At 41.2% G+C, this 19,012-nt stretch overlaps 1 protein-coding gene across 6 annotated transcripts in view; it reads left to right on the forward strand.

Moving 5' to 3' along the window:
- The window catches only part of MYLK (myosin light chain kinase), a 224,540-nt gene that overhangs the window by 176,821 nt on the left and 28,707 nt on the right, over nt 1-19,012 (forward strand). For all 6 annotated transcript variants that reach the window (XM_064451202.1, XM_064451206.1, XM_064451204.1 and 3 more), the window contains 4 exons: nt 1,465-1,618; nt 14,051-14,353; nt 17,987-18,022; nt 18,121-18,214. In XM_064451202.1, coding sequence (XP_064307272.1) covers nt 1,465-1,618; nt 14,051-14,353; nt 17,987-18,022; nt 18,121-18,214 — 587 coding nt within the window. The remainder of the gene's footprint in view (nt 1-1,464; nt 1,619-14,050; nt 14,354-17,986; nt 18,023-18,120; nt 18,215-19,012) is intronic.

Here is a 19,012-nt window from a genome sequence, read left to right on the forward strand (position 1 = left end):
TCTGGCCCTGTGCTCAGCTAATAAGGGGAAGCCTTTGAAAGCCTCTGCATTAGCTGAGGAACAAAGTCTATTGTTTAATGTTGCCAATTGTTGGAGCTTCTTAACTATGACCAGTGTCTTTCTTTTGGGAACACAGGGATCCAGGTTCCCCGCAACCATGGCAAGCCACTGAGCATCCTTTCAGGGCCTTCTCTGCATACTTGCAGGGCTCTCCCTGCATAACGCAGATCTAATTCTACTAGACTATTTTTTTGTTTTGTTTCTGTTACCCTTTGACTAATTCTAATGAAGCAAAACATATAATCCAGTGTAGATTCTCAGAAGAACAAAGTATGGGGGGAAGGAGGAACAATTTTCAGTGTAATTTAAACTGAAGTGCAGCATAATCCCATTTGCTAACTTTCTAGTCAAGTTACTGTAGGAGCATCTTTCTCAGGTTACTTTTGGGCATATAGCAATGCACGTGTTCTATCTCAGTTGAGGAGAAAGCAGGGGAAGTCCTGCTTTTAGCCTTGTAATTTCTTATTCTCTGAATATAGGAGACAAGATAAGGCAAACTAAATAGTCTTCATTTTTAATGAAATTCTGAGAATTAGTTGGAAGATTCACTTATCTAAGAAGGAAGTGGTGGGAGGAAGAAGGGCATTGACATTATGTTGTCTGTTTCATAAGAACACAGTGTACAGCTTCTATAATTGCAGTGTAGCGTTATGAGGTTTTTAAATAATCTGTCATGTCTCAAGATACCACTGATTAAAATCTAGGTCTCCTTGGCCATTTATGCTATGATAGCTTTGTTTCAATTAAAAACTAGTTCATAACGTGCCTATAGTATTCAGCTGAGATTTTGATTTTTGCCCATCTAGAAAATAGAAGTGCTACAAGAAAGCTAAATCTGCTCTTTGTATGTCTCTGCACAGCTGTAGCATCACATCTCCATTTCAGGCAACATCACCTTCAATTGTTAAAACCCAAGAAACTGTTACCCTGATTTATGCGGAAGTACAAAATAAGGCTGGTTAAGACAAGAGGGTAAAAGTCACAGCTATGGATGTTTTGCACATTGGGTCTCTCAAGGGGAATGGCAAATGAATTAGGGTATTTAGAGCTAAAGTCTTGTACCACTGTGGTCTCTGTGAGAACAAACTTTGGTTTTTTGCCAATTCCACAGTTTGCACTTTTAGCCTGTCGAAGAGGAGTTAGAAAGTGAAACTCCTGTTCCTTAGTGGAGTCCCAGCGACATCAGGGGTCCCTATTGCCTTTGCAGGACTGGAGCCATTATAATGTTCCAGTGCATTTCTAGATGCTTTGTGTTGATTACACTCTTTACCAGTTGCACGTATTCACTGCTGTAATAGAGTTATCTGCAGGTAACAATGTGATAACCTCGTCTTGTAATTTGAGCTCTTTCAGATAGAAAGAAATTAATCCCATAAAATCTTTTTTTTCTTTTGAATTTGGCAGATTGAAGAAAATGAATATATTAAAATTGAGAATGCTGAAAATAGCAGCAAGCTAACAATATCCTCAACAAAGCAGGAACACTGTGGCTGTTACACCCTAGTTGTAGAGAACAAACTTGGCAGCAGACAAGCACAAGTCAACCTTACAGTTGTTGGTAAGTCCATAATAATGTTTTAGATATATACTCATTCTTCAGACATCACTCTGCACTTGCTTTATATATGGTGATATGCAAAAAATTAAATAAAATAATCAGATAAGTTAAGAAACTGAAATGTAAAACTAGTACTGTAAAAAATATCTGGACTGGACAGTGACATTGTAATAAGGGCTACAAGAAAGTTCAGTTGGGCTATACTGTTTTGAAAAATTAATAATTACAGATGGGGGTACAAAATAGCTCAGACTTTAAAAACAGCTCATGTCTCTTTTTTTTGGTTAGATACTGCTTCTTTTTCCCATTTAATGTTTGCAGCATCCAGCTGTTTGCTAGATTGCAAATTTTAAAACTCTTACTTCAGGAAGGATTGAGGTGGTTTCTATTAGACTATAAGTTTGAGAACATCCTGTTGCTTAGGGGAGGGAGATTTTATCCTTTTAATTGAAATTCCTACCATTTTCTACTGTTTTATAGTGACAGAAAGCAGTGAATAAAGGCAGTCATCTGAATATGGAGCCCTTTGTATATGGGCTTTTACACACATGTATTTAAAATTCAAACAGCCTTGTCAGGTGACACATTCAGGCCATCAAGTTTGTTGTAGCAGGCTGTGGACCGCTGCAGGTAGCTGTAGACTGGTAGACAGTTGTAGTATGTTTGCAGATAAAACTGCAGCCTAGATCTACACTAGCTAGCTTGAGTATCAGACAAAATCTAGAGCTGTGACATTGAGCTCTGGAAGGGCTAACAAACCCATCTTGGTGTGGATACACAGCAAATCGTTTCCAGGGAAATCTAGGGAAGTTCTATAAGTGAAGAGGGTCATTTGGTTAAAACATTAGTTTGCGGGATGGGTCTGTTTCCAGGCTGTTATCTGCGGCCTGCAGAGGGGTTTCAACACAAGGCGAGGGAGGGCAGAATTTGCCCAGGCATTTGGATGAATTGTGGTTCAACCAGCAAGGCTGCATCCTAATCACGCATTCATAAGTGCATTGGCTCTGCTCTCCTAACACATATGTGAGCTGGTGAGTAAGTAAAGAAATGCATGTATTAGGCCAAAGATGAAAATCTGACTCCAATGAAATCAGTGGCGAAATACCATTCACCCCAGTTGGACTGGAAATTCATTCCAGCAATCCAGTGAATAACATACAAAGTTTAATGAGTAGAATCACACTTTCAAGTGCAAACCTACTGTTAAAGAGTGAATGGCCCTCAGCTGCATACTGCTGTACATATTGTCAACAGAAGCCTCCTGGTTATTTAATTTCTTTCACCTAATCTGTGGCTTTCGTTGCAGTTAAAAGACAACTAAAGGAATGAGTATAAATATCAAGTAGATTCCAGCAACATGCCAGAGAATTCAAGAATAGAAGAAAACAGAATAAGCATTTTTCACATGATGCATAGATATATTTTACTACCCCTTCCGACAATGGGTTGTGCAGGTCAGAAGTATAGCCAGGGTAAAAATGAACACCATGAAAAATTGGTCCTTGGATAATCATCATATATGTTGTTCTGGGTACAGCTTTTGGCTCCAAAGCCCCAACACAGCTGATTAGCAGCTAGAAGAAAGGCAGGAGATTAACTGCTCTTTGCATTTCCCTTTTTTTCACTCTTTCCTAGGCAACTGCTGCAACTGCTGCAGGCTGCTAACTGTAGCAGGTTATTGGGCAAGATGGAGATTTTTTAGCTGAACTGGGCCAACAATTCCTATTATCTTCTCACTGTGTGAGCCTTGACTCATTATTATATAAGTCACTGTTTTATACCCTTTGGAGTTAATTGGTTTTAAAGTCTTTGAATTGTATAACCTTATAAAGCTACATCTCAGCCTCCTGCTTTGCTCTTCCATAAGAAATGTGCCAGAGAACAGTGGGATTCCCAGAGATGCTTTTGGGACAGTTGGGTGAAGAATCCTTACAATGTGCTGGAGTTTGCCATGCGTTTTGGCTGATGACCAGCTATCTGTTTCCAACTGAAAAAAAATACGTTCCCTCTTGTAAAACTGCAAGCTCTTCAGTGAGACTTCTCGCTGATGTCAGCACAGCCAAAGGCATGACAAAGCCTCAAGATTTCTGGTTTGCTACACACACGTTTTAAGGCCAGATTCTTCTGAGTACTCAAAAATGTGGGAAAAGGGAGCAAAAATGTCTTCCTTCTAGGAAGTGGGTTAGAATCTCACTACTGAGATAAAATCCTTCACCCTGTTCTCACCTTCAAGGGAGTTAAATGTTCATGCAAGTTGGATGGTACTTTTCGCCAAAGACTGCTCCAGTCAAAATAGGGAAACTGTACTTCTCTAAATATGCAAAATGTGACACCTCTTAGTCTACCAAAGCTCATGTTTAGACCTAAATTCCCACTTGTGCATTCTCTCTGCTCCATTGAAAGTACTGGGAAGAAAACTTCTCTCCCTACCCTGACACATTCATAACAGGCGTTTGTGGAGTAAGCCCTGGTGCTCAAGATCTGCTCTGTTTGCCTCAGCTATTTATGATAACCAAACTCTGTGTAAGCTGTCTCCGATAAGTTTACCAATAAAAGGCACATCTATGTGTATGCTGTGTGCTTGAAACACTACTGAGTGACCGCAGTCCACAACTGAGTCTTGAATGTATTGAGGGAAACTACAAATAGAGAACACCTGCTCTCTGGAGGAGGGTGTCTGAGCCAACCTAGAGCTGTGTTTCTCAAAGAGGTAGCTAACAAACAGGCTTGTCTGTTCTGAATGTAGGGAATCAAAGGCATTCATTCAAATATAAAATGAAATAAATGAGGAAATAAAGAAGTATTCCTTTTATTATTACTCCTTACCATGTGGGTTGCAAAGTCTTCATGCTGATGGGCAAGTTTCTCATATGAAAGGCTCCAATAAGCATTTCCCAAATTAAATTTGGATTGTAACACATGCCAGGGAGCACGTTGCCCAGAAAATTTGTGCAGTCTCCATCCTTAGAGGTATTCAAGTTCAGACTGAATAAGCATCTGAACAATCTGGTCTGACCTTATAGCTGATCCTGCTTTGAGCAGAAGGCCTGTAGACCTGAGGATCCTTCCTGAGGATATTTAAGATCTCAGTTTTATGCTTTCAGTTGTCAAAGACCTTTCTTCACAAAAAAATAATGACTTTTAGGGGAAAAGAAATCTACCCTGCATTCCTTCGAATTTGGCTCCTAAAGTCTTAAATTTAACGGCTCACACTGTCAGGCTCAGACAACTGCAAGCTTAACTGAAGTGAGCAGGGGTTCTGACACTGAAAAATTTTGGATAGTATATGATTCGATGCAGTTTGGGCCATGGGAAAAGATGCTCTTGAAAGAAACCCAGCTTTATTCTAAGGACTTTTTTTCCTTTGTGATTTTAATGAATATCAGTGAACAAAATCTCCATTACACTCAGCCTGCAGTGCGAGCTGTTTGCAGTCCACACACCAGATGCACAGATACGTAGTCAAGTTAGAGGACACTTGGTAATTGATAGGCAGTGCAGCGTTGTGATGAGTACATGGCACTTAGCCACAAGGACTGAGTCTTGAGTTTCACATTGATTAATTGTGTAACTTTGTCTTTATAAGCACTAACAATACTGGGAGACCTGCAGTAGAAGTGAGACATCCAAGTTAAGCAATATCTTCTTTTAAAGGGTTGACTGGTCCCAAAATGTCCATTTGAGCTCTTCTCTACTCTTATGATTAGCTCTCTTAAGCGATTTCATTAGCTGAGTGATCTCTCTAGGGAGATTTTGCAACATGTTTCTGCTCCAAAACCAAAATGGCCTGATGTGGGATTGACCTAATGATTTACAGCAGACGGTCTGTCAGATTAAAGTGGACTTCTGTTGCCAAAGCTGTATTAAATGAGCCAGTGATGAGCTTAGTGCAAGACAGGACTGATTTAGGCAAAGAACCCTCACTCCACAGTGATAGTAAAGAATATTAATTCCTTTCATGCCATTTATTAGACGTATATGGATAAATTTATCAAATTTCTGGTTCTGAACATTCTAGCTATGTGACAGGAATTGCCCAATCTGTAACTATTTTTGAAAAAGGAACTCAGTTTTCATACTGCCTAAAGCTGGATACTATGACCAAGAGTCAAAAGAATAACGGAGTAGTCAACAAGGAGAATTTGGCACTAGAGAAGTATTCTGTTCTGCAGCTATGCCACAAGCTTCCTTCATGATTTTGGGCAAACTGCTTCATGTTTCCATGCCTAGTATACAGGAGTTTTCTGATGATCAGTGTTTGGTGAATACTTTAGATAGTAGTGACATCTTTTCCTTTTGTTAATACAGAAGTAAAAACACACGGGCTGATTTTGATCAACTTTGTTTGTCTTTTATAAATCCTTTAGATTTGTATTGTTCCTGGTGTGGTATTGTATTAAAAAAAAATAAATCGTGATGATTAGTGAGCTATATGACAGATATATGCAGAAGAATAAGAGCACTGTCATTATACCCTGAGAGGCCTAAAGATTAATTGTTATGGTGTTTTTATTACTCTAAACATTTGTGCACGTACTGTGTACTGTGTCTCATGCACTGTTGAACAGTAATAGACCAAGTACTTAAGGACACATACATAAGCATGTTGCACACAGGCATGCAAGTAGTGTAACAAGAATTCACTAATACCTGCTCCTCTGCATGAGGTTATGATTGCACACTTGAGTTGGGATGGACAAGTTACTTTCTGTGAGGAAACTTACTTCTGTGCCTTTAACAGAATCTGTATGAGCAGTCTTTCCAAGCAAAAATGAGAAAATACAAGTTTAGCTTGAGAACAAGAATCAATCATCACTAACTCCAGTAGACTCTTGAATATAATAGTAGGATTATTAATTGATTATATGAAGGACTTGGTCCTGGTTCAACGAGTGACATATATGCATGCTATGTTAGCATTAGTTCTTTGCCCTGAAACTCTGTTAGAAGGAAATGTGGTAGCATAACCAACAGCTCACGGTATCAGCATTTTTTGTGAGTGCCTGAGAAGTCTGGCTCAGTGCTAGCTGCTCAGACTAGCAGTGGTCAGAAACTGCATTCTCTCTGGAAAAGCAAGTGCAGACATCTGTAAGCAGGTAGTGAAGCAGAACAACCATAGACACTTCTACAGAGAATACTGCAGCTCAGAAGTGCTAACATGAATGCTTCTGAAACTTCATCTTCTTTTGAGAAGCATCAGATTATATCTTGCAGTATCCATGGGATTCCCTGTTTACAGTTAGGGTCAAGAATGCAGTGAATTTCCTAAGAATATGTGGGTGGACTTGGTCTCTAACCTTTCGCCTTTCAAATTCCTCTGGATTGCTGGAGGACTTTTGTCATCAGTTTTATGGTTAAAGGGCAACTAGACTGGTGGTTAAGGAAGAGATGTCTTATGTTACTGTTGTTGTTGCTGCTGTTGTAGTTCAGCAGTGCTGTAACCTCCACTGTCAGTCTCCCCACTAATGCTTGGTGGCAAAACTCTGCAGATGTATCAAAACCAAATTTTCCCAGCAAGATAACAATGTACAGAGGAAAACCAGCTTACATTGCCCTATGCAGCAGTGCTGGTACACTGATCCAGCTTGATTCCTTGAAGGGTCCTCTAGTTTCAATGTAATTTCTGTTAGAAGAAATTCCAGTAGAAATCCTTGCTTAGTTATTTTTCCTGATACTTACCATCACCTTTCTTCTGATGAAGAAAAGGAAATATCATGACAGTATTTCTCACAACAAAATTCCTGTGTTTTACCTGCTGTTAAATGCTTGGAATGTCTTAGTTACTAAGAAATGCTTCATCATGACTCCTGCACACAAACATGGGATTCCTAGAACCCAAAATGACCCTGGTGGAGACTTGGAATCTGCTGATAGTCTTACTGGGGGAAGTCCTAAAATTAATTCTGCCTTTCGGTGAACAGGTATTGGAGCTCTAACTCAATCAGTTATCAGACCAGATGCCTAACTTTTAGCACATGAGTAATCCAAATAGCTTGTTGACTCAGGCACAGGAGCAGATGGTTTAGAAAAAGGGCTCCTGAGAATGCATTATACATTTGTTTGTTCCATTAGGCCTGTGGCAGAAGGAGATGTTCTTGCACTGAGGGCATTTGTGTGGGAGTGGTGAGCTCTGGTTTCGTTCCCAGCTCCATTCTCCTGTGTGTCCTTGGGCAAGGTCATTTGACTCCTTTATGCCTCAGTTACCCCAACTGGCAAAGTGGGAACAACAGCACAAAGAGGTGCTCTGGGCCACTGGTATTTGTGAGCTACATTACCCACAGGTCTCAAAAGGGCAGTTTTTAAATAACTCGGTTTTATGACAGAGTTGTCAGGAGGGGCAATATGGTAAAGGGATCACACTTCGAGGAGGCTAGCAGCGCATATTATGGGGGAGTGAATTTCAAACTCTGGTCCCCTGAGCCAACTAACCTTGTCCTTGTGGTCCTCAGCTCTGCTGGGGAGGCTCTTTCATTAGCAGAAAATTTCTGTTAATTTCAACTTCTCTTGTGTTGTTTTGCGGGATAACGCTGACATTCTTTTCTAGTTTAACTTTATCCTAAACCTATGGTACACTAACATCCAGAAGGGTGCTAGTGGGTGTTACAGGGTGTTAAGGGGTACTAGTATCTCTACTTATAGCACTCCTCTCCCTTGGAAAAAAAGCTGCAGGGCATAGTTTTCCGTGCAAAGCAGAGAGGTCTGCCATGACCCCGAGCCCTGTCAGCAATAATGCAGAGTTCAGTTATGACCTTTTATGGTTTTGCTTTTCTCCTGCTGATGAATTTCAAATGAAGGCTTTGCCAGTGCTGTCGGCATGGACAGTGTTCAACTGGCTTTTGCAGCATATTAAATACCTTCTCTGGCTAAACAGCGTGTGGAATGGAATTAAATTGTTTCTTTCTGTCTGTTCTTTTTCTGGCAGACAAATATCACAATAGCTAATAATAGTATTATACAGTAATATGATAACTGGATTTAAAAAGAAACCAAACCAATTTTGAGGACGGATAAAGAAAACTACTTCAGAGACATTGCTTCAGTAAAAGAAAAATAACTTTTTTCAGAGGCTGTGATTATACTGTTCTCGGTTTTCAGAGGCTTTCTACTGCAACAGCATTGCTGCTTAAGAGCCCATCAGAGCCCTGCAAGCTCTTAATGCGCAGCAAGTCCTATCGCCTTGCTTTGGCTCAGCCTGACCCTCACATCAAGTAGCAGAACAATTTCCCTTTCCCTGCGCTCAGAGTTAGATAAGGAGATTGCTGCCTTTTTTGGACTCCTGGAATGGTGCTTGTGTTCTGTCAACTCTGTAAACCGAGCCATGTGGAGACGGCAGTGAGATCTGGATAGCATGGTTTCATGTTATGTGGGTGTCCTGTATGACCTGTGGGTTCACCACCTATGCAGAAAGAGAGAACGTCCCTTTCTTTATCAGGAGGAATTCTGGGTTACACACCACTGTAAAAAAGGCAAGGATCTCAAGTCAAATTTGTCTTATAAATAGCAATGATTTAAAGCCTGAGCATGCTTATGCTTTATGCTTCTCAGAGTGTACAAATGCAAATTAAAGGTTACTTTAGGCTGTATACCAAAACCTGTTTACCAAAATATTTCTGAGATTTTGTCTGAGGAAGGAGTGCAGCTGCATTCAATTTGGGGTAAATAAGAAGTGCATGTTTCAATCCTGGTATGGTCTTAAATGTGGCTTATACATTTCATGTGAGGCCAGCTCGTGGCCTTACCATCTGCCCTAAGGAACGCATGCCACAGAGAATAAACTGGAATCTGACCTCCTTGCTCTGGGGTAGTGGTAATTTATCCCTCCCTTTGTTGGGAAGTAGGGGGTTTTTTCATCTGTGCCTAGTTTGCTGGAGCACAAAGGAAGGAGGGCAGCTGAGCCCTCCTACACATCACCTTCACTCCCCTCTTACCCCCCTGTGCATAGCATATAGCAGGTATGAGTTGCTACTGCTGTTTCCTCTGTGCTGCTAGTGTCAGTGACTTTATGCAGTCTCTGTGCTGCTGTGCAGAACAGTCCCTGAGGCAGGCCTGAGGCCAAATGAGATGTTTGTCCATCTCCTTTGCCTGCCACTAGGCTTTGGAAGCCAGCTCAGGGCAATCCTACTGACGGTCCTAAAGAGATTACCTAGGGAGCTTTGTGCTTGAGAACCCCTTAGCGTTTAACTGTCCAACCTCCAACTACCTTGTTAGCCTCTACAGTCATGACTAGGCAAATGAGGTGGTCATGCATCCTAGTAAAAGATGTGTAAGTACTATCTGCTACAAAGGAGGTGGAGTTTGTAGAATTCTGACCAAGTTCAACAGGCCTGTGTAGATACAGCCAATTTAACCACGACAATCTAGAATATGATAAAGCATAGCTCAGCCTTGGTTTTGGTGTTCTATGCATGCTGTAAGTTAGCCAAGCCTGGAGCACCCCTAGTTTCATGTAGTTAAGAAATCGTATGGTAGAGAATATATGCATGTTTTCTTTCGTTGCATATAATAGTGCAACTGAAGTTAGAGCTCAGTATTTTAAACTCATTGCTTCCCCTATAGAAATGTCCACAAAGAGCAGTGTATTTTTGGATGCACTCCCTTCTTTCTAGTTCACATGTTGGCTGGTGGCTATGGTTTTTGTCCAGAACAGGAAGAACAAAATTGTGGTCCAATGCAGCCTGTGTAAAGCCCTCATAATATAAGCCTAAGTATGAAATATGTCTCTGTGTGTAAAAGATTGCACATGACATGCAAATGAAATATAAAGATGGGCAGCTCAAGGACATTAATGGTATACTAAACACTAAAACAGAAGGACAGAATAGAGAATTGTGCTTGACTTCCGCACCCCTCCTCAACCCACTGGATATTTTTATTGAAGAAGTTAATTGTGCTGATAGAGATTTCATATTCCAGAAGGGAATGTAGTTTGGCAAAATATCCTAGCTTTCAATACAGACAGATGAATAAACTGTAACCTTTAAAATCCCAATAGAATAAACTGTTGTGAAACAAAACAGACACATGGAGAGACCATCTGCAAATTCTCTGAATGTGCAGAGCTGTAGAATACCATCCAGTCTGATAGCAAATAGTTTTTAAGCATGGTAAAATGGTACATATACATCTGTCATATTAAGAAAGAGGAAAGATTAGGCTTTCGTTCTTGTTTATGATCTCCCATAGCAGCTACTGCCCCAGTATTTATACATTGAGCAGATCTGCAAGCAGAGGCACATGGTAGACTTCAAACAAAACCATGTGTCTTTCTGGCTCAAGAGTCTGGCCAGGATTGCAGGTTTTCATCATTGCCTACTGGGAAAAATTTGTCAGGAAAGTGGAAATATTCCCAAGGCTGGCAGATATTAGACTAAAGCCATATAGCATTTTCTTTACCACTCACGTCCCCTTGGCCATGAATGTTTTCTCTCCAGTGCTCACATACCTAAGCCTTGCTTCTGCAAACTATGCTGGCCAAATGGATTGCAGTTATCTAGGTGAGTCATGGAAAGAGAGGTCACTAAGGTAACTGTGGCCTAGGCAACTGATAAATCATGCTCAGAGTTTCATTTAGAAACAGAAGTGTGTTGAAAGTCAGCAAAGAGAGAGACTGTATTTTCATGTCCTGCACGGGAAACAGGCTACTGTGCTCTGCAAATACCGAAGCATATGCATTCTTTCCTCCTGGAATGTAAAATTCAGTGCAGAGCATCAGAGCAAGCTAACACCATTTTTTTAAAAAAAAAAACCAAACACATTCTACCCAGATTTAGCTGTGTGCATAGCAGATGTCAGAGAATCTGCGCTACTTTGACAAACCCGAACAGATGCCTCTGTAAGGTGATAGACTACTGGCTTAGCTTTTTCTTTAAAGTATTTTCCTCTTGCTATCAGCAACTGCTCTGTTCTGTTTGGATTTAGAATAAGTCAGGTGTTACTTATCCAAGGTCTTCTATCTGCATCTTGATATGATACATAGGAGGAAACCAAGAAAGAGAGTTGAATATTCTTCTGTACAGATTTTGAAGAGGACAGAAGTAGCATCATTCCCTACAACGTCTGCATGGATAATAAATTGTAGTGAGAAGATGGCTATTGCTGCTGTTTGACTAAAATCACACAATCCATGTGTGCCATGCAACCAGCTCTCTGGTGGCTGCTCTAGTATTGTGCAAGGGTTCTGGTGTTGTGAGTCGTGTGAGTGTTGAATTCTCACTTCTTGCAGCTCCGAGGAGGCTGGGGCAGGACTAGTACAGGGAAGAGGGATGCTGCTGTTCAGGCACCAGGACATCAAGATTCAGTTCTCATCTTTGCTACAATCAGTCTTTCTGATCTTGGACAAATCATTTAAATTCTTTGTGATTCAGTTCATATCTACACTATAAATTCATGCTTGTTAATAGTCCCTTTTATTCTGCCAGAAAATGAGGTGGGTAAAATGTGACAACTAAGCAGGGCAATAAGCCATTCCAGAGGTTAAGGACATCTGGTCTCTGATATTTGTGTTTAACAAGAGATGTACTGTATAATGATGACTCCTAGTGGAATGGTGTTTTAAGTGTTGCCAAAATGAATAAAGATAGCCTATGTTCTGGCAGTCTCTTTTTCTTCTGCCTGGGCATTCTCATGCTGAATCCAGCAGCAAACCCTTGGTGTCCATCTCCCTTCCTCCCTCCCAGTCTTTTCCATCATACTTAACAAGTCCTATTTATATATCTTCTAATATGTCTAAGTTGTAAAGGGAGATGGAATTTCCATCGCAACTGAACTAAAAGGAATTACAAACGTTTTCTCAGGGAAATCATTGGTCAATAGAGCTTGGAGTCTTCCAAATAGTGAACTGAGATTTAACTGTCTTGATCAGATTAGACTACCCCATTTTCCCTCTCTATGACTAAACCCCAGCAGTTAGAGGAGAGGTCCCTCTGTCCACAAACTAAAGGCATGTTTATGGCAAACTGTGGCTCTTTCCATCTGCCCACTGGTTTTCCTAGGAATGATAATTTGGCTATTGAGGGATACCTGATACAGTCTACCACAGTAAGGCTTTGATCAAAGTCCACTGCAGTCTTCCCTAGCACTTGGATGTTTTTATTGCTGAGAAAGTGGCTGTATTTTTGCTGGTTTGCCAGCTCTGCCTTTCTGAAGGAGAAAGTGACAATGTCCATCAGCAGTTTTAACCAGCAAAATGGGACAGGATTTTATCAGTCCATGTCCAGTGTAACCACTGTTGGTAGCATCTCACACTTCCTGTCTTTTTCTTTTCATCTTCTGTCATTTTATCCCATCCTTTGATTTCTCATTCAACCTTTGGCCACTAGTTCATCCAGATCAACATCATCATTATTTTGTAGGTTTTGCTAGATTACTTCTGAGAGGATTATTCCCAAGGAAGATATTTGTTCCCTTTAAAGTCTTTTGAAGTGCTTAACTTCCATAATTATTTTCTTAATCAGTAATTCTTTTAAAAAGTCAACATTTTTCTGTCTTAGGAAAACATTCATTTCAATAACTATTTCAATAACATTAAACTTCATTTTGAAAAAGTCTTATAATTGCAAGGTTTTTGTTTTATATCGGATGTTTGCATAGTTGGCTGCTCATCTGCACACCAGGTTCTGGTGATACCGGCTCTATTCATGGAAATAAGGACTGCAGGAGCCAGCCTCTGACTGATGAAAAACAGTTAGGAGTTTCTATCTTCTACCTCCCCCACAATTTCCAAAATGCACATGACATTAAAAAAATCTCAATATTTAAATAATGTATTCTCAGTTGAATTACTTTTTATCAAAAAGTGCACTAGACTTCCAAAAACTGCACATAGGTGATGTTGTTCACTAAATTGTTAGCAGACAAAGTTGTCACCCTTCAATATCTGTGCTTCTGTGCCAACAAACTGGCTTTAGTATCTCTGCTACCCAGGTATAGTTGGATGAGTGGGACATTCTGAGGCTGTGAAAGGTTAGTAGTGGGCCTGAAGCATGGACGCAGATGAAGGGAGCTGGAGAAAGAGCATCAAAGTTGTGGTGACTGTTACAGGGGTAAACCAATAAGGAAGTTCAGCAAGGACTGGTTTGCACTATTGTGGGAGGTTGGATTTCATTACTTGGAGGCATAGCTGTGACTGGGTTTAGTTTCCATAGTTTCTGTAACAATAGCTGTGGAGGGCATTAGGCTTCAGCATGGCTTAGCAAGATGCCCAGGGAACTGAACAACCCATGCTGAGGTTCATGTGGGATTGGCATCGATGTTAGCTAATTCAGGTATGACTGTCTGCTGCAGTTGTTCCTTCTCCCTGTAGTACAAACCTCTGAAGCTGAGCAATGGCATGGAAAGAAAAAGGAGGTTAGCTAGGGCCAGTAATACCCTAATGGAAGTCCTCCCTCTTACCCTCACAATTTCATCTAATGTGCTTTGCATATGTTTTTGCAGATAAACCAGACCCACCTGCCGGAACACCTTGCGCATCAGACATACGGAGTTCCTCCCTCACTCTCTCGTGGTATGGCTCCTCTTATGATGGTGGAAGCGCGGTGCAGTCCTACACTGTGGAGATCTGGAACTCAATGGATAACAAATGGACAGATCTCACTACCTGCCGCAGCACCTCTTTCAATGTGCAGGACCTGCATGCTGACCGGGAGTACAAATTCCGTGTGCGAGCTGCTAACGTGTACGGCATCAGTGAGCCCAGTCAGGAATCCGAGCTTGTGAAAGTTGGAGAGAAACAAGAAGGTTAGTTTTTAAGAGAAAAAAAAAATCTAAATTCCATTAAACAGTATCTTAACAGCTCCCTAGTGAGGTCAGGCAGCTGTACGCACTCCTTTGCAGGTGCCTCTGTGCAATGAATGCTTATGCTGGCTGTAAGTGTGCTAACATCCCTTCACAGACTTCGTGTGGGTGTCTGGGCATGTAAGTTTTGCACACATCCAGTGTGGAAACTTGGCTTCAGGGATCCCAAAACCCTGCTGTGTGAAAGCAACCAATAATTCAACTTCTGGCCTCCTGTGAGTGTGCTGGCTGACTTCAGTAGTTCAGTGCACAGGTAATGGGAGATGAAACCTTTAAAATATAAGCTACACATTCATACTGTAACCAGTTGGAAAATGATGTTTGGTGGCTTACCTGAAACATACTGATGGATTCATTACAGTTTATGCTGGACACATACAAGGGTCCAGCACAAACCCTACGTTGTTAGGGTCCAGCCACAAACACTACCCCAAAATTGCTTTTGGAAAAAGTAAATGTGCCTGCCGCTAGCCAAGCACTGCATGTGCAGCAGAAACGGAACTAGCCTCCCATACCTAGTTGTAGTTCCCATCTTCACATCCCAGCATGGTTTAGCACCTCAGTCCTGTTGCCCCTAGTACACCAGTCCTGTGAATTTAAGGCTATCCAAATTAGCATGTTGGTTTTGCAGTGTTATGGGTGGCAAAAACATTTTTTAGGGTTTTTGATCACAGTTCCACATACCTGAAAAGATATTTTTCAGTATCTTTTACCTCTTTTTTTTTGGTGTAAGGTCTTCCCAAAGGACTAATGGGAAGAGCTGGAGCAATTTAGAAATTATTTGGAAACTGGTACCAAAATTTTTAAAATGCACAAAAATCAGCATTATTTTTTTTAAAAACAGCTATTGAGTGCATGTTTTTGTGCACATCCGCATCTACCTACTGTGCAAGGATCACTCTGATGGTCATACCACACCGAAAAGCCCAGACCAGGAATAATGTATTTTGCTCTTTTGCCTGTCTTTGAGGAGTAGACTGTGTGTTGTATCTCTCCCTCCTTACTTATGTATGCAGGGCTTTGGTGTTTTAAGTGTCTCGCATAATCCTTGTGATGTTATCTTTTATTGCCACAGCAAGACAAAATGATAGCAAAGTGGTGCAGCACCACACAACTGTGTAAGCCTCTCAAAAGACATTCCAAACAAAAGTAAATCATATTCCTCTTCAAGTGCTAAATTGGATGCCTTCTGAGAATTTTCCTCTATTTTAAAGATTTAAAACCTGATCTAAATCAAAATGCAGCTTCTCTTCAAAGGGGGAAAATAGCATTAGGAGTAGCAATAAAACTGAAAGGAAGCTAGATGGTATTGGCTCTTCATAATAAAGTTCCCTGTGTTTGAATGCCCTCTTTCTTTAGTTGCAGGACAAACAGCTTCTAGAGTTGGGGACCTGACTCTTCCCTACAATTGTTTTTCCTAGAGCAAGCGCTACTTGTACTGGACCAAAGCAAACAAGCTATTTTTAAGGCTGAGAGTCTTCTTACACAGATTTAATACAAAAAGGCTAGAAAGCATGTGATAGTGATACATACAAACACCAACAAAAACTAGTTGTTTTGAGTTAAAAAGAAAATTAATTCTGTTTGCAGGAGGGTGGTTTGTTTTGGTGCTCTCAATGCCAGGGCTTCTTGACTTCAATTCTTGATACTGCAGCTAGCATGGAGAAAGAGCAAGCGTGATTTTTCAAGTGTGTGAATTAACTGGTGCTTTAATTAAAGGCAGTGGAAAACAAATGTGTTCAGCACCTCTCAAAGTCCAGACTTTAGGTGGCCATCTATGCTGAGTTACTAGGGATTTTCTGTTGCTGCTAGGAAGACACATCACCGGTGGCCAATGCATATTAGCAATCTCAATATAATCTTAGTGAAGAAAGGCATGGCTAACTTTTCACTGTGCATTTCAAGAAAAGAGCTACTAAAATAACTTTGTAAGTCACAACAGATTAAAGTAGACATTGCCATGTTTGAGGAAAATTTGGTACCATTGACTGAATTCTGAGAAAGGTTTTGGCACAGCTACTCAGCACTTATCAAGCTCAGATATGTTCCACTTATCTAATTTAGGCTTCCACCAGTGAACCAAACTGTTTCTAGTTCAGGGCTTCAATATAGTGTCGCTGCAGAACTGGGAACTGACATCTTTGTCTAATAAGTATTTGGCAGGCATTAACTACTGGCAGTGTGGTTGGGATCAGCTCCCTCATGCAGCCCTTAAAAGGGGAGGAAAATGTGATGTGCTCTATGCAAATGTGATTTCTAGCCCAGGAAGATCTGAGGACAGCTAACCCTAAGTGGGGAGGGCTTGCTTCCCTCCCTGCTCTTCTGGTAAATCGCTGCAAACCTGCTAGTCTGTGCTGGGACATACAAGGGCTGCAAATCCAGAAAAAAGAGAGAGGGGCTTTAGTAACAGATTCTATCTACTTGATTGGCTTTGCTAGCAGAATACAGATGCAGCGTTATGTGCTGGATGTGAAAAAGCGATGCCCATGTATCAGACCCACTATCTGCTCACCCCGCACCCTTTTTTTCTGTTGTTTTCTTCTCATCTGCTGCATATAACTCTATGCTCTGAAGCACCTAACAGCATCCAGAGTACCACATTAATGTTTTCACAACATAAATCTGTTGACACAATGGGGATAAATCACTTGGTTAAGCTTGCACTCTATGATGGCAAAGTGCAGCTTCAGCAGCTGAAGGGAGAATTGTACAGGTCACTGTGTAACCGCCTTTGCAGTTTCTCAAATTACTGGTCATAGCCACAGGTCTTAGGAGCAAGCCCAGGCAGTGTAAGTAATATATAACAACATTCCAACTACAACCTCTTTCCCCTCATATCTGCAGGCAACATAGGGAACAACACACAAACTGGTGCTACCAACAGTTCATGCACATGAAAATTAAAAACGAAAATCAAGACACTCTGGCCAGCTTTTACTCTCTTGTGTCACTGGGCTTGCCAACATCTCTGCCTGCCTTTGAGTTTGCCTGCAGAACTGAGGCTCCATTTGGGCCTCAATGATTTCAGAGTTCAGCCATGCTCAGGAAGGTGCATGCTCTCCAAATTTTTTGGTCATCTTGAGTCCGAATAATTTGTCTGGATGCTTTGCAAGAAATCTTTTCATGTACAAACTCGCTTTACTTTTGGCTTTGTAATACAGAAAACGCACAGAAAAGCCAGGAAAGGATCTGTCATTGAACCAGAAGTGTTATTGATTTAAATATTTTTAATTCATTTTCTATTTCACTAAGTCTTTCCTAAAGCTATTTATTAGATGACTTTGAACTGATTCAGCATGCTGATGTTTCTTGTAGGCAGGTATAATGGACAAGTACTGCAAACCACATGAACTTGATTTATTAAGAAATGGTGACCAGACTGTGATTGTGTAGTCAATAGTCATGTAGAAGTGGTGAAGAAATTTTAATTATGAAGTTAATGCACAAACTCCCTGACTGCTTTTTGCTGCCATAGGGTCTACCAGTTGCCCATGTTACTGTGAATAATTTGACCATCTTATGTAAGTACCAAATCCTATATAATAAGTTATTCATGTCTTTTTATCTTCATCATAGAACTGAAAGAGGATGAAGTGGAGCTATCTGATGATGGTAAGAACTTAATATTTTAATCAGGAAAAATGCAAATCTGTGTTTTTAATTCATGTTTTATGGAGCTTTTAATCGTGGTCCTTAATACTTATTTGTAGAAGGAAAAGAAACAGAGGTCGACTATCGGACGGTTACTATCAACACTGAACAAAAAGTTTCAGATGTCTATAATATTGAAGAAAGACTGGGATCGTAAGTACTATATTGTGCTTTTGAAGACATGGAGTTTTCAAAGCTACCATCACAGAATCACAGAATTGTAGGGGTTGCAAGGGACCTCTGGAGATCATCTCATCCAACCCCACTGCTTGAGCAGGCACACCCAGAGCAGGGGGCACAGGGCAGGAGGGTTCTGAATGTCTCCAGGGAAGGAGACTCCACACCCTCTCTGGGCAGCCTGTTCCACTGCTCTGGCACCCTCAGTGAAGAAGTTTTTCCTCATATTCCGGTGGAACTTCTGGGGTTCCAACTTGTCCTGTCATTCGGCACCACTGAAAAGAGCCTAGTCCCAAAATCCTGACACCCTCCCTCTAGATATTTATAGGTATTGATGAAATCCCCCCTCAGTCTTCTCCAGGCTGACCAAACCCAGGTCTCTCAGCCCCCTGATCATCTCCATATCTCTCCACTGGATGGGCTCAAGCAGCTCCCTGTTCTTCTTAAACTGGGGGCCCAAAACTGGACACAGTACTCCAGATGTGGTCTCACTAGGGCAGCATAGAGGGGGAGGATAACCTCTCTTGCTCTGGCCACACTCCTTTTAATGCACCCCAGGATACTGTTGGCCTTCCTGGCCACAAGGACACATTGCTGGCTCAGGGTCAGCTCGCTGTCCCCCAGCACTCCCAGGTTCTTCTCAGCAGTGCTACTTTCCAGTAGTTCAGCCCCCAGCCTGTACTGGTGCATGGGGTTGTTCCTCGCCAGGTGCAGGACCTTGCACTTGCTCTTGTTGAATTTCACTGGGTTCTCCTCGGCCCAGCTCTCCAGCCT

This window comes from Phalacrocorax carbo, chromosome 5, assembly GCF_963921805.1.
Source record: "Phalacrocorax carbo chromosome 5, bPhaCar2.1, whole genome shotgun sequence".
NCBI lineage: Eukaryota > Metazoa > Chordata > Aves > Suliformes > Phalacrocoracidae > Phalacrocorax > Phalacrocorax carbo.